The 19,827-nt window shown below is 39.0% G+C and overlaps 1 protein-coding gene across 14 annotated transcripts in view; it reads left to right on the top strand.

The window, feature by feature from the left end:
* LOC100627466 (uncharacterized) overlaps window positions 1–19,827 on the top strand; it is a 207,048-nt gene that overhangs the window by 164,665 nt on the left and 22,556 nt on the right. For all 14 annotated transcript variants that reach the window (XR_014843820.1, XR_014843821.1, XM_021089367.2 and 11 more), the window contains 6 exons: window positions 1,879–2,030; window positions 9,777–9,855; window positions 12,405–12,480; window positions 13,550–13,626; window positions 13,722–13,753; window positions 13,903–14,032. Coding sequence is in view for 12 of the 14 variants with exons in the window: in XM_021089367.2 (XP_020945026.2) it covers window positions 1,879–2,030; window positions 9,777–9,855; window positions 12,405–12,480; window positions 13,550–13,626; window positions 13,722–13,753; window positions 13,903–14,032 (546 nt within the window). In the remaining 2 variants the exon portion in view is untranslated. The remainder of the gene's footprint in view (window positions 1–1,878; window positions 2,031–9,776; window positions 9,856–12,404; window positions 12,481–13,549; window positions 13,627–13,721; window positions 13,754–13,902; window positions 14,033–19,827) is intronic.

Genomic DNA, 19,827 nt, shown 5'->3' with positions numbered 1-19,827 from the left:
TTCTTTATTTTTCTCCTGATCCTATTCAGTGGTTTTAAAATTTGCTTATGGTGTTTTTTTAGGTAAAAAATTTCCATTAGCTTCTTCTTTAAGCTTTCTTTCTTTCTTTTTTTTGCTGAGACTTTATATTTTTCCATTAGTTTCATGAGTGTTCTTGATTGTTTAAGGTAACATTTATTTATTTATTTATTTGTCTTTTTTTGTCTTTTTCTAGGGCTGCACCTGTGGCATATGGAGGTTCCCAGGCTAGGGGTCCAGTTGGAGCTGCAGCTCCTGGCCTATGCCAGAGCCACAGCAATGCCAGATCTGAGCTGTGTCTGCAACCTACACCACAGCTCACGACAATGCTAGATCCCTAACCCACTGAGCAAGGCCAGGGATCGAACCCGCAACCTCGTGGTTCCTAGTAGGATTTGTTAACCACTGAGCCACGATGGGAACTCCTAAGGTAACATTTATATCATAGTTACTCTAAAGGTTTTGTCAGATCATTCCAATATCATCTCAAAGTTGGTGTCTCTTCATTGTCTTTTCCCATATAAATTGAAATTTTCCTGGTTCTTCATTTTCTGAATAATTTTGAATTATGTCCTACATATTTATGTATTCTTATTTGAGACATTGGATGCTATTCATATTTTATGGAGAATGTTCATATTTTTGTTTTAACAGGTAGTTGACCACTGGTTAAATTCAGGGCACACATTCCAACCTGTCATCTCTGAGCTGTGGTTCTCATATCAGTTCAACTTAAAAAGCTTATGCAGTGCTATTCAGATCTGTCCCATGTATGTCTGCTATTTTAGATCTGTCTTTGGTATTCTGAATGGGATCAGATCATGTGTCTTCAGTTTAGGAGTGAGCCCAGGAGTGCATAAACAAATTTATGGATCTCTTTTTCTTCCCTCTCGTAAGGTCTTTGGTTCTTTTCAGTTCCCTGGCTCCTGTGTTTGGCGGGTTAACTGGTCCTTTGGTTTTTCTGTTTTGCTGTGCACTTCTGCAGTCTTGCTGTATCCAGGGCTAAGCAATGGTTGGACAGAGGGAGGAATGAAGGCAGTGGAGATTGGCCCTACTTTATTGAAGCCCAGCTCCTCTAAACAGAACAAAAGATCTTCTCGCTCAGAGTATCAGCACCTGTTTGCTTCTGTGCCCTGGCATGGGATGTGAGAGAATGGAGAAATGAAAGAGATGCAGATTATCTGCACTTTATCTTGTGTTAGCAGTTTCCTTTCCTGCTTCTTCTTCTTTTTTTTTTTTTTGCCTTTTCTAGGGCCGCTCCCATGGCATATGGAGGTTCCCAGGCTAGGGGTTGAATTGGAGCTATAGCCACCGGCCTACACCAGAGCAACGCAGGATCCGAGCCACGTCTGCAACCTACACCACAGCTCACGGCAACACCGGATCCTTAACCCACTGAGCAAGGCCAGGGATCGAACCCGCAACCTCCTGGTTCCTAGTCAGATTCATTAACCACTGCTCCACAATGGGAACTCTGTCCTTTCCTGCTTCTTAAAACAAAGAAAGAGGGCTTCTCCTAAGCTCCCTGTCTGGGCTACAGTGCCTACTTCCAGGTTCCTCGTGCACTGAGCTCATGCAGCAAGATACCAGGGGATGGAAAATGGTAAGCTCACTCACACTTGTTGGTCCTGTACATTTTGATGTTATTCCTGAATTCTGCTACTATTTACTTTTCAGAGCCTTCATATAGAGCTGCTCCACACAGTCTGTCAAGGTTTTATAGTTATATTCAGTTAGAGAGACCAGGTGGAGTGTGTGCCTCCTGTTACCTGGACCAGGAGCTCTGGATTAGATATCTGTAACTTTTCTATCATATGAGTAGTACTTGAAATATAAAGCTTATTTTTCTTTTATTTTCAGTGACAGTATATGAAGTGCATGTGGCAACAGGTGAGCTTTGGAATGCTGGAACAGCAGCAAATGTCTACATTTCTGTCTATGGGGAAAAGGGAGATACAGGATCCAGACAGCTGTTTCGATCAAAGAGTTCCCTCAATTTTTTAAGGGGACAAGTAAGTGACCAAAAAATTCTTTGTTTGATTTTTAAAAGTTGATGGTAAAAAAGATAAAATTTATGTCTTAACTATAGCTCGTCATTGAACAAACTAGGGGTTAGAGGCGCTGGTCCTCCACAGTCAAAAATCCACATATAATTTAGAGTCATCTCTCCATATCCACAGATCCACATCCAGAGATTTAACTAACTGTGAATTGTGGAGTAATGTAGTATTTACTATTGAAAAAGGTATGAATATAAGCACCTGTGCAGTTCAAACCCATGTTGTTCAAGGGTCAGCTGTCCTTTTAAGCGTATGGTTCAGTTGTGTTAAGTATATTCACTTTGTTGTGCAACAGATCTCCATAAAATTTTTACCTCGTAAAACTGAAACTCTGTACTCATTAAACAACAGCTCCTCATTCCTTTCTTCTCCTAACAACCATTCTATATTCTGTCTCTCTGAATTTGACTACTTTAGATATATAATTGAAATCATACAATGATTGTCTTTTTGTGAGCTGACTTACTTCACTTAGCATAATGTCCTCAAGGTTAATTCATGTTGTGGAGTATTACAGGATTTCCTTCCTTTATAAGACTGAATAACCTTCCACTGTGTGTATATATCACATTTTCTTTATTCATTCACCCATTAATGGATAGTTTGTTTGTTGTTTCAAAATTTTGACTGTTGTGAATAATGCAGTGGATGTACAAATATCTTGGTACCCTCCATTCAATCCTTTTGAATATATACTCAGAGGCAGAAATGCTGGATCATAGGGAAGTTCTATTTTTAATATTTCAAGAAACTAGTATACTATTTTCCATAGTGATTGCACTATTTTACAGTCCCACCAACAATGCACAAGGGTTCCAGTTTTCTCATATCTTTTGGCAACACTTGTTTTCTCTTTTTAGGATCCTAATGGGTATGAGGTGATATCTCATTGTGTTATTTATTTATTCTTAAAAGTTAAAGTATACTTGATTTACAGTGTTGCATCAATTTCTCATTATGGTTTTGATTTACATTTCTCTAAAGTTAAATTATGTTGACATCATTTCATATATTTATGGCCATTTGTATACAGTTTTTGTAGAAATGTTTAGTCAAGTCTTTTGCTATTTTACCTTTTTTTTGAAATTTTATTTTTACTTTACAGAATAAAATACATACTTTTAAACATAATTAAATTCACACAGATTATTATATCACGGATCTTAAGAAACAGATTAAGTGACTCCCTCTGGAGAAGTGGAATGGAAAATATGCTGAGACAAATAGGAAATTTATTCTATACTTTATCCCATTTTTATGACTTTCATCTTTACTACTTAGTTTTATCTATTACATTTCAATTTTTCTTTAAAAATTAGCATTATATTAAAATTGTTATATTATGCATCTAAAATTTATAAAGAAGAAAGCCTTATATACCATTAAATATTTTATATAGCATAATAAAAAGAATAACTTAACTGGTAAGAATAACAAAAATAATACACCCTCTGCAAATAAGTAAAATATAAAATGCATAAATTGGTTAAAAAACGATGTAACTATATAAATATGTCCTCAACAATTTGTTACATCTTATTGATTCTTCAATATAGGAATTACACCATTCTAGGTGATGTGATAAACAAGACATTATAGACCTTACATTGTACCATGGAGAGAAATGGTTATTAATAATACAATTGTAGAACTGTTTTGTACAGTGGCATTGTTTAATTATAATTATCATAAATTCTTTGATGGAGAGGAAATCAGAATCAGATGTAAGACTTCACCATTCCAAGAATGATGTCAAATGACCCCCTTCATGGTGGATTATGCACTTATTTACTATGAGATATATTTCTTCTCCAGAGATTCCTTGTATTGTGCATCAATTGTAGATTTTTGGTTTGCAATTATTCTGAAGTTTTGATGTAAGAGTCTATATGTATATGAGATTGTTTTAAGTTGTTGGTCTCTTAATTGCAAGTTCATCTCCAGTATCCCGCATTTGTACCCACCTCTTCTCATGATTTCTGATTTTGATGGTATAATTGTGCATGGATGATTTCATATCTTTACTATATATATACCTTTACTGGTGATCCTTGTCATTTGCGGAATTTTTGTTTCCTGTTGCTGTCTTTTCTTTCCTGCCTAGAGAAGTTCCTTTAGTATTTGTTGTAAGGCTGGTTTAGTGTTGCTGAATTCTCTCAGCTTTTGCTTATCTGAGAAGGTTTTTATTTCTCCTTCAAATCTGAATGAGAGCCTTGCTGGGTAGAGTGATCTTGGTTGGAGGTTTTTTCCTTTCATCATGTTAAGTATATCATGCCACTCCCTTCTGGCCTGCAGAGTTTCTGCTGAAAAATCTGCTGATAACCTTATTGGGGTTCCCTTGTATGTTACTTGTTTCTTTTCCCTAGCTGCTTTCAAGATTTTCTCTTTGTCTTTAATTTTGGTCAGTTTGATTAATATGTGTCTCGGTGTATTCCTCCTTGGGTTTATTTTATATGGTACTCGTGCTTCCTGGATTTGAGTGAGTGATTCCTTTCCCATGTTAGGGAAGTTTTCGGCTATTATCTCTTGGAATATTTTTTCTGTCCCCTTCTCTCTTTCTTCTGCTTCTGGCACCGCTATGATACGGATGTTGGTGCCTTTAACATTGTCCCAGAATTCTCTGAGACTCTCTTCATTTTTTTTCAATCTTTTTTCTCTTTTCTGTTCTGCATCTGTAATTTCTTCTAATCTGTCCTCCACCTCGCTTATTTGTTCTTCTGCCTCCTGTATTCTGCTGTTAGCTGCTTCTAGTGCATTTTTTATTTCCATTATTGTATTTTGCATCTCTTCTTGTTTAAGTTTTGTATCTTGTATCTCTTTGGTCAGTGTTTCCTGTAAGTTATCCATCTTTGCCTCCAGTTTATTTCCAATGTCTTGCATCATCTTCAGCATCAACAGTCTAAAGTCTTTTTTCTGGAGGCTGAGAATCTCCTGAACACTTAGCTGATTTTCTGGGGTTTTTCCTTTCTCCCTCATCTGAGTTATAGTCCTCTGTCTTTTCATTTTTATAGGTTTTTGGTGTGGTGACTTTTTACAGATAATAGAGCTGTAGCCTCTCTTACTTCTGGTGTCTGCCCCCCCTTGTGGCTGAAGTCGGTATGGGGGCTTGCTTTAGGCTTCTTGATGGGAGGGGCTGATGCCTGCCCACTGGTAGGTGGAGCCGATTCTAATCCCTCTGGTGGGTGGGGCTTAGTCTCTGGATGGGATTAGGGGCAGCTGTGTGCCTGAGGCTCTTTAGGTAGCCTGTTTACTGAGGGGTGGGGCTGTGATCCCACCTGGATTGTTGTTTGCCCTGTGGCTTCTCAGGCTGACTGACAGGTGGGGCCAGATTTTCCCAAAATGGCCACCTCCAGAGAAAGGCAACTGCTGAATATTCCCGAGAGCTTTGCCTTCAAAGCCCTTCCCTCACAACAAGCTACATTCACCCCTGTTTTCCCAGGATGTCCTCCAAGAACTCCAGTCAGGTTTGACCTAGGTTCCTGTGGAGACCTCGCTCTGCCCTGGGACCTAGTGCACGTGAAAGTCTGTGTGCACCTTTTAAGAATGGGGTCTTTCTTTCCCCCAGTCCTGTGGAGCTCCTGCGCACAAGCCCCGCTGGCCTTCAATGCCAGATGCTCCAGGGGCTCTTTCTCCCAGTGACAGATCCCAGCATGTGAGGGTTTGATGTGGGGCTCAGAACTCTCACTCCTGTAGGTGAGTCTCTGTGAACCAGTTAGTTTTCAGACTGTGGAGCTTCCCACCCGGGAGGTATGGGGTTGTTTATACCACAAAATCACCCCTCCTACCTCTTGATGTGGCATCCTCTTTTTCTTCTGGAGTAGGGTATGGGTTTCCAGTCCATTTGGGTGGAGATTGCTCAGTCTTTAGTTGTGGATTTTGTTGTTTTTAGGAGAGAAGTTGAGCTCCAGTCCTTCTATTCCACCATGTTAATCCCATCTCCATCTTTTGCTATTTTAAAATCAACTTTGTTTACTTGTTGAGTTGTAGGAGTTCTTTACATATTGTAGATATTAATCTCATCACATATATGGTTTGCAAATATTTTCCCCAATTCATGCAGCTTTGTGTTGCTATTTACTATCTTTTTTTTTTCAAGTTGATGGACTCCCTTTGGCACACGTATGGGGCAATCTACTAGTAATGAACTCCCTCAGCTTTTGTTTTATCTGGGAAAGTTTGTGTGTGTGTGTGTGTGTGTGTGTGTGTGTGTGTGTGTGTGTGTGTGTGTGTTTTCTAGGGCTGCACCCACAGCATATGGAGGTTCCCAGGCTAGGGGTCCAATTGGAGCTGTAGCTACCTGCCTATGCCAGAGCCACAGCAATGCAGGATTCAAGCCAAGTCTTTGACCTACACAACAGCTCATGGCAACACAGGATCCTTAACTCACTGAATGAGGCCAGGGATCAAACCCGCAACCTTGTGGTTCCTAGTTGGATTCGTTAACCACTGAGCCATGACAGGAACTCCTATTTGGGAAAGTTCTTAATTTCTCCTTCTTCTTTAAAAAAAATTTTTTTTTTTTTGGTCCTTTTAGGGCCGCACCTGCGGCACATGGAGGTTCCCAAGCTCTGGGGGTCTAATCAGAGCTGTAGCTGCTGGTCTGTGCCACAGCTACAGCAATGCCAGATCCAAGCCGCATCTGCAATCTACACCATAGCTCAAGGCAACGCCAGATCCTTCACTCCCTGAGCAAGGCCAGGGATCAAACCTGCAACCTCGTGGTTCCTAGTCAGATTTGTTTCTGCTGTGCCGCGATGGGAACTCCTCTCCTTCATTTTTGAAGGACATTTACATCTGATATAGAATTATTGGTTGACAGGTTTTTCTTCCAGTGGTTTGAATATATTATCCCATTACCTTATAGCCTTGCATTATTTCTGCTCAGCAATTCACTTATAAACTCATAGAAGCTCACTGGTAGATGATAAGTCACTTTTCCCTTGCTGCTTTCAAGATTCTGTCTGTCTTTGACTTTTGACAGTTTGATTATAATGTGTCTTGGTTTGGGGCTCTTTAGGTTTATCTTAGTTCAAGTTCATTGATCTTGAATTTGTTATGACCATTAAAAACTCTTTGCCCTGTTCTCTCTCTTCTTTCGGTGACTACCACAGTGCTGATCCATTTGAGGGTATTCCATAAGTCCCTTAGGGTCTTTTTATTTTTCTTCATTTTGTTTTTTTCCTCCCATTTTTGATGATTTAAGATGAGCTGTTTTCAAGTTTCCTTTATTCCTTTTGCCTTCTACAGCCATCTACTGAATTTTTCAATTTAGTTACTGTAATTAGTCAGCTCCATAATTTCTGTTTAGTGTTTTTCCCATTATTTCTTTTTGTTGATATTCTCATTTCATTCTTGCATCAGTTTCCTGATTTTGTTTAGTTTACTTTCTGTCTTATATTTCAGCTTATTAAACATACTTTAATACTTTTTTATCACAAAGTTCAGATGTCTACATTTCTTTAGCGTGGCTTCTGGAATTTTATTTTATTCCTTTGATGTTTCACTTTTTCTTTATATGCCTTATGATCTTTTGTTGAGATTTGGGCATTTGAAAAAATGACTGTCTCACCCAGTCTTAAAGGACTGACTCAGTGAGCCTGGTTAGAGTTTCTGGGGTCTCTCGAACTGTTTCTGGCTATGTGTCTTCTCTGAGCTTTTATATGTGCTTTTAAGTGTCTTAATTTCCATAAATTGCTCATTCCTGTTCCTTCTGCAGTGCCCATAATCTCTTGCACGTTGCTCCCCTGCTGCCCCATCATGTCTGCCTGCTGTACTGCAGAATCACTGTAGCTATAACATGCACAGAACTGTCTTCTGTTTTCGTTGGTTTCCAACTATGCTGCCATGACTATCAGTACTCTGAGTTATGTGAGGGAGAAATCAGTCCCCTGGGTGGTCACCAGAGAACTCAGAACTGTATGCCTGGTCTCCTTTTTGTTTGTGTCCCAAGAGATGATCAGGGTGTGGTATGTTTCCTCCCCACTGTGCTGCAGTAGCCAAGTAGGGGGAGAGGCATGGGCATGGAAAAAAATCACACTCTCTTACCTCTTTTGGTGGAGTTCCATCTTCATTAGGCACTGGACTGGGTGTTGAAGCTTCTTATCTGGTGTGTAGAGTTTTCACAGTCCATGTGCTGTAGTTAAAATGACATCTCCATGAGGAAGCCAGGGCTCAGTTCTCCCTATCCACCCTCTCACTGAAGTTGTTCCCAGTTGTTTGACTTTTATACCTACCTTTATATTGTTAAATGAGAAGTACTGTATACTGTGTAATGTTAAGGGCATTGACCCCATACAGTTGAAAATCTGAATTTAGCTTTACAGTTGGTCCCCCATCTCCATGGTTCTGCATCTGAGGATTCATCCAACTACACGGATTGTGTAGCCCTATAGTATGTGTTTATTGAAAAAAAATCCGTGTGTAATGGACCCTGAAGTTCAAACCTGTATTGTTCAAGGCTTGACTGTATAACAGCTTTCGTTGTTGAATGTAGAAACTGACTGTATTACATCATTTTTACTATTGCAGACATTAATATGTAATACTTAACTTTAAAAACCTAATAAATCATACAGGGCCTGTTATATTTTAGTTACCTCAGCTTTTTTTGATGACCCAAATAGTCTTTAAGTGACTATGTCAGCATATTTTCATTATATGCTTCCTCTTTTCTTCTTAGCATTCTCGACATCAATCATCATTAATATTACAACTCATAATTTTCTTTGCTAGTAGTTTCTGCTACTGTGTAGAAAGTTCACCTTTTCTCGATCTCTTTCGTGAATAAAGGGACAGCAGTGTTATTCATTAACCTTTACCAGACATTGACAGTATTTTTAATTTTTGTAAATAAATGCTAATGGCTTTTTATGTTGTTTATAATTTTATAGTCCACTTATGCAGAGGCAGAGTGATTGCAAAAGAAGGTACTGCTATTACATATCAGAGGGACCGAGCTCAAATATTGGTTCTGTGCCTCACTGTTCTTATCTGTGGAGTGGATATGTTTTTTCTCAGTGAGTGACTTTTAAGGATAAAATATATGAAAATATTTCAGAATTATGATACTGCATAAATGCAAAAGTTATTTTTTGTTTTTAAATTATTTTTTCAACTGCTATGCTACAGCGTATATTTTTCTTGAATTTTAACTTGTATCATTTTCATAAATTTTATCAAAGGAATTCTGGGATCCTCACTTTTACCCATATTCTGAATACACAAACTATTAGAGCACAAACATGCAGAGTTTTGATTATAGCAGTGCATCAGATCTCAGATAAATGATATAAATTTTCACTAGTTTTTGCATCAGTATTCTACAGTTAACTTAGAAACATTTTTGTGAATGGCCGGCAAAAATTGCTAAAAAATTCCATTCAGGACAGATAAGAATTTGTTGTATTCAAATGAACAGAAACTTCTAGTGTATTTTATACTGATTACATGTATAATATCATTATTTGAAAACATTTTTGGAGAGTCAAACTTAAATGCTTTCATAATGAAAAATTCAAAAGCAAGAAGAGTTAGAGAACTTGTTATTATGTTCTATAAATTAATTTTTATTGAATGATTGTGTATTTATTGAATGAACATAATTCCTTTCACAGTCATTTTTAGCTTATCTTTGTTTATACCTTATTAGAAATCAGACGCATAGTCTGGAACTGGTAATAGTTCTTTGATCTGTTACAGACCGACACCTTCTCTCTTGAAGCCGTGCACCTTGGGGGCTTATACAAGATTGTCATAGGACATGATGGGCTTGGACCAGGTAAGAATCTTCCGTAGGGAGACATGCAAGGGCTCATTCCACTCTGTTCATGTAAAACCCTGTACAAATCTAGAAAATCATTGTGGAAAACTTGTGATAAACTGATCTCTGAGTATTAACTGTCTAATTAATTTACGTATTAGATAAATATCTAATAATTTAACAAAATTAAAATATTGTCCCATATATTTTAACTAGATGTATTTTTTCTTCAAAATTATGTAGGCATAAAAATTGGAGAGATATGGAATTTATATGTGGCAGCATGTGGCAGTGTTCCAGCATCCTGCTGGTGGACACGGTGGCAGTGCCCAGTGGTAGTGACCATCCATGAAGTGTTAATGATGCCAACAGTGGCACCTTAGGAACTCTTCTGGCAGCCTTGCTGTGTTTTCTGCCGTGTCCTGGCTCAGCTGAGTTTTCTGCTGCCATCTTGTTGCTGCTTCTTCCTCAGTTTTCCCATCATTTTTGTGAGATCTTCATTTTCTGCCACTATGTAAGATCACCATAAGATTAATCACCAAAAGAAAAAATCCTTTAACACAAGACAGGAGAAGTAAAGTGCACATATCACGAAAACATTTTTAAAAAGCATCAGACATGACAAACTCTTTTATGTAAAAGTGTCAACATGTAACTTTCACAGTGTTAAGAACAAAGTTCTCAAACCAAGAGAAAGCGGATTTGTGTTTAAATAATTAGTGAGGAATTAGCTGAGCGACAAAGCTACTTCAAAGGAGGTTACACACAAGTGAAAAATATATACTTATAATCAGTGAAAACAAAAAGAATGATAAATAAGATTGAAGAGTTAAATTAAAAAATACGGCTAATATCCTAAGATAATAAAAATGTACCTTTGAGGTTATTTTCTCTCTTGGACAAAATTCATTTCTATTTTGATCAGACCCAAATCTTTTGCATCTTCGTTGTCTGTCAGTTGACAACTACTTTTGAGAGTTGGCTTATGATCTACGGTAAATGCTAAGTCAGGTAGTGTCTGCTTCTGCAGGGAGTCAGATGGTTCTCAGGCAGGCTTGCTAGATAGCAAATGCTCTGGTACAACACTGAAAGCGCGTGTTAATGTGCCCAGCTAACACACACATGCTAACTTGTTCAATTTTGTAAATATTTTTGGTGTACCTACTGTGTATAAAGTGCTGTACTGGGTATTTTCTGTGGTAAATATGGAAATAGTTTTCTATTGTTTATCAGCTACTCAGTGTGTGGTATTTTGTTAGAGCAGCCCAAGTGGACTAAGACAATATTTAAATTTGACAGTTAACATTTCTCATTTTGCCCTACCCTAAATGTTCAAATAAAAAAGAATTTGCATTACTTCTGAGAATTCTTGCAGTTGCTGGCACAATGCGTATTCCATGGAGTCTGACTTCTCTGGGAGAACTGATAAATGTGCGTGCAGGTACTCAAAGGTATCCCGGCATTGCCTGGGATCTGGTTAAACAGGTAATTCCTGTGGGCTCTTCTAGGATGACCAGGCACTCTGGTTTGCCCGAGGCTGTCCTGGTTTTAGTGCTGGAAACCCTGCACCCTGGGAAGCTCCTCTCTCTGGGGCAAGCTGGCACCAGCTGGTCACCTTGGGTGCCTAGGCCAGGCCTCCTGAGTCAGAAACTTGGTATAGGGCCCAGTTCTGATGGGTGCTAAGGCTGGAGAGCTGAGGGTCCAGGGCGAGTGCGAGGAGGTTGGCTTGGCTCACGATGGGAGTGTTGTGAGGGACCAAGTCCAAGAGCAAGCAGAGACCTGGCAGTAACGGTGCTCGTGGGGTCTTTTAGAGCTTGTAACTGGTAAGTATTAACCATCAAGTTGGCACCTTTAATTAAAGGAGGATATGTTTCGATCTGGCTCTTTGTATAGATAAAACTATGATGACTAGTTAAAAGATTCCACTTTATCTATAAATAAAATTAAATTGTATTTTAACCAACTCCAGTTTGCAACTTAATAAAATTAAATACTTAAAAGAGATTATTAGCTTCATGTCAACCAGCTCATTTTCTGTGTGCTTGGACAGAGTTTCTGAATGACTGTTCTTCTAGCTTGTATAAGTGTGTGTGTGTGTGTGTGTGTGTGTGTATCTATCTATCCATCTATCTGTTAATATAGACTTGGTCCAAATTTGAACATTAATAACGTTCTATGTGGATGTGTTTTGGAAACCAACAGTGATACTAACTCATCAGATATATATTCTTCGGAAGACCTCAGGTCTAGGATTATAAATGCAGTTTATAAAATCGAGCAATTGCAAAATTTTTCTCTTTTCACTGTTTGGATAATCATGTTCAAGTGTATGATATAATACACAAAGCCTTGAATATGCTATACTTTTGTTCCATGTATAAGAAATATTTTTAAATGCCTCTTACAGTTTACTTCTCTTGTATTTTGCTTTATTTGAAGTTTTAAAGCCTAAAGGTGCATGAGGCCTTTAAAGATTTGGAATCCAGAGCCTCTTTTTCCAAAACTTCCAGTAATACCTGGTCCATGCATATACACATCATGCTTTTCTTTTTGTGATTTGTGTTTAGGAAATGGATGGTTTCTTGATGAAGTTGTAATCAAGGATCCCACAGTGAACCACGAATATACCTTTTTCTGCCACAGGTTTGTAGATGTGCTTTGCATTGAACAAATTGGTTTCATATTAGTTCTAAGTTCATGTATTTTGGAGAAATGGATGGCTTATTCCATTATTCCTGGTCATTAATACTTTATTGGGTAACTTTTTAAACATTAATTTTAGGGATTGCTTCTTCTATTTAGAAAGATATCCATTATGTTCATCATCATTCCTGATGATACAAATTAAAATTTTTTTTTCATAAACTAATGTAGATTTAAAAAGTATAACTTCTCCTTATACATCAATAAGGAGATTGAAAGCCTCTGGCAAGAAAACTTATTCCCTTTGGACTGAGTCCCAAATAGCTTCAAAAATAGTAATTGTACAAAATAAATGTTGCATGTGCCTTTTTATATGATTGCGGCATTGCTGACCCACTGTCACTAGGACTTGATTTTTGGGTTCTCTTCCCAATGCTAGTGATAGACTTGCTCTTTCTTTCAACACTCTCCTGCCTCTTTTCCCATGGAACCAATAATTGTCATTTGTGAAACAATTGACTATAGGTTGAACTGTAGTTGGTGGATAAAATGATTAATTCAGTGGATATAAAATCTCTGACCTTGGCAGGCTAACTGATTGAGTGATTCACTTGTGAATAAGGAAAAACACATTTCATCCTTACTTGATAACAGCTTCTCCCACCTCCTTTGCACGCTCATGATCATCTTTTTCATTTCCTTTTCTAATTTCTAGTCTACTTTTACCAATTAAGTATCTGTGGCTCTTTCTTAATTCCCGTTATTCATTATTTCTGACTTGGCTAGATAATTGCCAGTGGTTAGTGTAAGTATAAATTCAGAACATACTTGATACACTTTTCTTTTTCTTTTTTTTCTTTGTAGGGCGGCATTCTGCATCATATGGAAGTTTCCAGGCTAGGGGTCGAATCAGAGTAACAGCTCCGGCCTACACCACAGCCACAGCAATGCTGGATCCTTGACCCACTAAGCAAGACAGGGGATCGAATTTGTGTCCTCATGGATACGAGTTGGGTTCATTTCCACTGCACCACAGCGGGAACTCCTTGGTGCACTTTTCTTCCCACAGATGGCTGGATCAAGGGGAAGACGATGGCAACATTGTCAGAGAGCTGTGTGGCAGGGCTAACAGTATCACCTCTGCAAGTGAGTGCTCCGCATTTTCTGGAAAATTCCGTTTTATGATTGAGGAAGGCATGACACTGCTGAAAGTAACCGTCTTCTTTCGTTTATATCCTCAGGGCATAAGCTGGAAGTTAAGAGAAATGAAACAGTAAGATTTTACTTGTGGCTTTAAATTACTTGATACAAAACAACTTTCAAATATCTGTTTGATATGTTAAAAATGATGTTTAGTAATTTCTTTATCTTCTCATATTGCTGGTGTATTTTTCTCATTTTTCTTTGTGTATTTATATTTAGTGGGCTGCAGAAAGCTGGAAGTTTGTGAAAGGAAACACGCTTCAGTTCTACAACAGGCTGACTGGTGGATTTGTCCGTCTGCATCCAGATGGCACAGTTGATGCAGTTGGAAAGAAGACAGACAAATATGGTAAAAATCATTGGGCAAAATGTGGTTCTGTGGCAGTTTTGGGAGCTAGAGGAAAGCAGACTTTTAGACCCAGTTTAAGTTTTTCTTCTTATTTTTCAGATGGCTTTATATCAGTATTTGACCATTTAAATAATTCATGATCCACATTAATACAAATGATCAATAAATGACAGGCTTTAAATTTGGGCAGACAATGCAATTATGCAGACAGTACACCACGAAAAAAACCTTCTATTTGGTATTACTTACTTAAAGAGTAAAATATAGGCAATTAACATAAACTGTTTCAAAGAACTATAGCTTTGAATGGTATCACTATTTAAGGAATTAGGTTGGTTCTACTAAACACCAGGTGCCTGTTATGTCAAAACACCACATTAAATCATTTAAGGGCCATAGAAATAACTGAGACCTTATTCTTAATTCCAGAGATTCATAATCTGATAATGAAGACAAACACGTATAGCAATTCTAATAATGTTTTTTTGCAACTAGTGTCATAATAAAAGCACAAAGGAAAAACAAGGCAAAGAAAAACTGGCTTTGATATTTAATATCAGTGTGTCATGAAGCCATGACCATAAGAATTAGTGAAGAAGGAATAAACTGATAATGGTAGACTTTTGACTATAAACCCAAACATCCAGCTCGTCTTGAAATTTTGACCTTTGCTATTTAAACAAAATTTGCCCGTTTCATCTATGAATTTAACTTTACTGGAGATACTAACCCATCGCATTTCCTAAGAATGTGAGGTCACAGAGGATAATCCAGCTTTCTCATCTGGGAAAATATGTGGGAGTCTAAGAATAAGTTCTAGAAGCTTCTTTTTCCAAAATTAGTCTGTTCCATAGACATTGCTCTTACCTATTGGTTCCCGTTTGGGATCACTTTCTACTTAGATCAGTCAAAAGTTACCTCATATCCTGCTCCCTGGGGCCCCTGCTTCCAAGGCTGGAGCTCTGTTCCCTTAGTGAACATAGCAGGTTGTGTTTCCAAGTGTGGCCTCAACTGTGGCATCCCACTGTTAAGTGAGACACTGAAGGACCTCATTTTACTCCACCTGCAGGAACATGAGAGCACAGTCCAGGACCAAGCCTGTTACTGCTCAGAGCAGACGCAGCAGCCAGAGCAGCATCCTGCCTTGGTTCCCCAACGCCCAGCACCTACACATGTGGGTGGGGGTGCTAAGGGAAAGAAACCCCCAAGTTAGGAAACTCTGGACTTGTACAGGGTTGCCCATTCTCCCTTCCAGAGGAAGAAAAGCAGAGCGAGAGACAGAGACAGAGAGAAGCCATCATTATTCTGGAATGTAAGCAGGTCTTCTCCAGGGAAGGGGAGGAAAGGTCTTTATCTTTACTTCCTGGGACGCTGAGAGAGAAATAGATGACTAGCTAGGCCTGACTGTGCTGGCCCATTTCCTTATACAAACATTTTGTAAATGCCTTGATTCAGAAGGACTGGACCATGCAGACAATGGCAAATGCAGGGAGAATTACCTTCTAACACCCATTCCAACAAGCTGGTTTATAAGAGAACTGGCCACACCCACACCAAGAAAGGCAGTGACTTCCTTACACCTTGCTGGGTCAGCCCTTTCCACATGTTTAGACTAACAGAATGCAGAGGGGGCCACACTGGAACTGTCTGCATCTCAGCCTCCACTTCTTGGATTAATCCTTGGAAGCCAGCTTCATGATGCGCACACACCCCAGGAGTTGAGCATAGAGGCTTCCCAGGAACGAAGTGTTGTTCTGACATCAGCCAGCACCGACTGTCAGGCATGTGAGCCTGTACAGACCACAATAACTGGTAGATGAAGAAAGTAGAGAAACTTTTGCTCTTAAATGTTCCCAGCATCTGAGTGCCAGTTCTCTAACATAGAGAGTAGAGCGAGCAGTTGCAGGATAGTATGAGTAATTCTCCTCTGTGTAACTGGCACTTTTGCAATAAGAGGTCTTTTATGTGTGATAATTACTTGCAGATTATTTCCTGATGTTATGCACAGTGTCCCATAAATTCACACTTGAGAATCCATATTCACATGCCTGGAAAGTGTTATGATGCACACTGCTGACCCATGAACATCTTTCCAAGAAAATATTTTAAGAATATGTCTCAGAATATTGGCTTACAATTTTCACTCCACACACACACACACAAAAATGTTTTATCACCATGCACCAATCCTTCTATTTCGTTATCAAGCTGGTTGTGAATTTATCTATTTCCATACTCAGAGAATTAGAATGCTCATTTCTCTGAGAGCTGCCGAACCATTTCTTGCCAAAAATGGACCTAAAAGCAGATACACAGCATGAGATGATCTTTGAAATACCACAGGGAGCTTCATTTTATGATCATAAGCTCTTAGGTATTAAAAACAACACTGTGCCAACATTGACAATGACAGTCAAAACAAGTCTTCTCCAGATGCCAAAAAGCACATGGAAAGATGCTTAACATCACTAATTATTAGAGAAGTGCTGTATCTGACTTTCTGACGATGGCCATTCTAACTGATGTGAGATGATACCTCATTATAGTTTTGATTTGCATTTTTCTAATAATTAATGATGTGAGGACCAGTCAGTTGGGGAAAGAATAGTCTCTTTAATAAATGGTGCTAAGGCAACTGGATATCCAGATGCAAAAGAATGTACACATTGTGTATAAAATTTAACTCCAGATGGACCAAAGACCTAGATATAAGAGCTAAAGCTATCAAACTCTTAGAGGAAAACAGAGGTGTAATTCTGTGCATCCTTAGAATAGTCAAAGATTTCTTAGATATGGTATAAAAAGCACAGCAACAAAGAAGTAGATAAATTGGACATTATCCAATTAGAAACTTTTGTGCATCAAAGGACACTATCAATATATGACAAGGTAACCCATAAAATGGGAGAAAATATTTGAAAATCAAATATCTGATAAGGACCTAGTATCTAGAATGTATAAAAAGCCCTTAAAATTCAACAACAAAAAGATAAACAACCCAGTTTAAAATGGGCAAATAACTTGAATAGACATTTATCCAGAGAAGATATACAAATCATCAACAAATAAGTACATGAAAATTTGTTCAGTGTCATTAGTATTAAGAAAATGCAAATCAGAACCACAGTGAGATACCACTTCATACCCATTAGGATGGCTATAGTAAAAAAAATAGGAAATAACAAGTGTTGGTGAGGATGTGGAGAAATTAGAACCTTCATACATTGCTAGTGGGAATTTAAAGTGGTTCACCTGCTTTGCAAAGCAATTTGGAATTCATGAAGAAGTTAAACACAGAATTATCATGTGACCTAGCAGTTTTACTCTGAGGTATATACCCAAGAGAAATGAAAATAAAAACTTGTATATGAATGTCTGTATCACTCTTCACAACAGCCAGAAATGAAAACAACCCAAATGTCCATCAGCTGGTGAATGGATAAACAGATGTGACAGCTATCTACACAATGGAATACTACGCAGCCACAAAAAGGAGTGAAGTACTGACACAGGCTATGACATAAGTGAACCATGGAAACATTATGCTGAGTGAAAAAAGCCAACACAAAAAGCCGCATATTAGATGATTCCATTCTTATGAAATATCAGATGATATTGTATGGTTCCATTTTTATGGAAATATTGAGAAGCAGCAGACTCATGGAGACAGGAAGTAGATTCCTGGTTGCTGGCAGAGAAGGGAGGAGGGAATAGGGATTGAGTGCTTAATAGGCACAGGATTTCTTTGGGGGTGATTGAAATGCTGTGGAACTAGATAGAGGTGATATTGTACAGCATTTTGAATGTATCACATGGCACAGAATTTTACAATTTACAGTGGTTAAAATGGTGAATTTTCTGTTATGTTAATTTACCATGATTTTAAAAAATAGCATCATAAGCCATTGAGTATGTACTGCAGCAGGGGTACAGCTCACATTTGTAATTGTTATGGATTTTATATGTGAACATTTTTTAACAAAAAGGCAGTGACAGGTTTTGAGGAAGGGACAGGTCTTTCCAGTTCTCATTATTTTACTTGGTTGCATAGTACTTGATACAAACAGACAAACAGATAAATGCGTATAACAGGAATATGTAAACAAAGTAGTAAGCTGAGCCCTTCCTGCCCTGAATCCACTGTTTTCATCCCGACTTGAACTGGTTCTATATGAAGGGACTGAGGACTGGGGAATAGGACTGCCACTCGGTCCTTTCCCGTTTCCCTGCGGAGTGGAAGGCGCGGTGTTCCCAGGGAGTCTGGGCTGTGCACTTGGAGAGAGTGGTTGCCGGGACACAGTTCTTTCTGTAGCTCTCGAATTTCTCCATGATTTGGGTCTCCTGCGCAGAGCTATATCTACAGCTACTTTTAAATGGACATATAAGGAGACATCGCAAGATAAAGCACTTCTTCCTCCCTAAAGACCTGCAAGGGGAGTGAAGTCTGTCTTCTCCCCAGAGAACATTTGTTGTGTAATTAAGGTGACAAAGATAATATCTCCCTGTGTGCAAAGACTGGGCAGGTTTGCTAGCAGCCCCCAATAAGGTGGGGAGTTTCTAAAACTGAATGTCCTCAGCTGTGACCCAGCTGCATTGCCGCATGGGGCTCGGGGTCAGGGCCTGATACAACTGGCAGCACCTGCTGCCTTCCCCCCTGGCTCTAATGGATTCTAACTCCAGCTGGGCTTGCTGTGTCCTTCTGACGCAGTTTAGGCAAGTGTGGCTAGCTGAGCGCTGCTTAGGGACTGCTTGTCTGTGTGGAACCCAGGGGTCTTCTCTCGAGCCAGCTGTTGCTGGATGGCAAGAGAAGCGCGGACCTAGGACTGCTAGGGCTCCAGGAAGGATGGTGGGAAGGCAGAGCAAGTAAGCGTGTGGGGGTTGGAGATTGACTTGAGCTCCTCATTCTCCTGAACCTGAGGCTTGGCTTCCTGGGTTTCCCGTGAGTGTAGACCAAGCACAGACAGAACTGGTAAGCAGGTGCATCTGGCCACGCCAAACGGCGGCCAGGGCAAAAGCGACCTGCCTTGATGGGATCCACGGTATCAGGAGACTGCTGATGGCTTAGAAGAGTTGATGAGGAGTGGCAGTGACCCCTGAGGGGCTGCAGTGCTGCCTCCGTGGTCTCTCCCAGGAGCAGTGAATCACCTGCCAAGCTCACCTGGTAGAGGAAGGTGATGAAGGTGAGGGGCAGGGAAAAGGGAAGGCAGGCAGGGCACGCTGTCCCCTCCTATCTGCTTCTCACAGCTGCGCCTAAGCTGAGGGTGGAAGGTGCTTTGACATTTCAGACACGGAGGCGGGTTTAATCCTCAATTACAGCACAGAGCCTTTATCAGAGAGTTTATGGTTTTTCTTTCCAACCGACTTTAAATTATTTCACTGTTCCAAAGAAATCCTGAAGGAAATTTTGCTAAAATTGTGTTAAATCTATATATTAAGTTGGGAGGAATTGTTTTCACAGTAATCAGTCTTTTATTTGAGGATTTTGTTCTCTGTTAACTCAGGGCTGCGTGGGTGTGTGTGTGTGCGTGCATTTTTTTTCTCTCCTCATATAGGTAGTACATTATCTTGTTAGTGTTATTCCAAGGCTTTTGGTTCCTATTGCGAATAAAGTCTTTTCCCATTTTAACATATGTATAAATATATGGCAATCTGTAGTTTTATGTTTTATTTATTCAGTATTTATTAAATGCCTATGACAGGCACTGTTCTAGATACATATTATCTTGAACTGTACAACTCTTTTCTTCTAATTAATTTAAAGAGTTTTTTTCAGGTTTTACAAACATAATAAATTT

This window comes from Sus scrofa, chromosome 4, assembly GCF_054392235.1.
Source record: "Sus scrofa isolate SSC_HxYL_T2T_F1_AM1 chromosome 4, Sscrofa_HxYL_maternal_Yorkshire_Landrace_v2.0, whole genome shotgun sequence".
Taxonomy (NCBI): domain Eukaryota; kingdom Metazoa; phylum Chordata; class Mammalia; order Artiodactyla; family Suidae; genus Sus; species Sus scrofa.
This window is presented reverse-complemented; position numbering and strand designations above follow the sequence as displayed.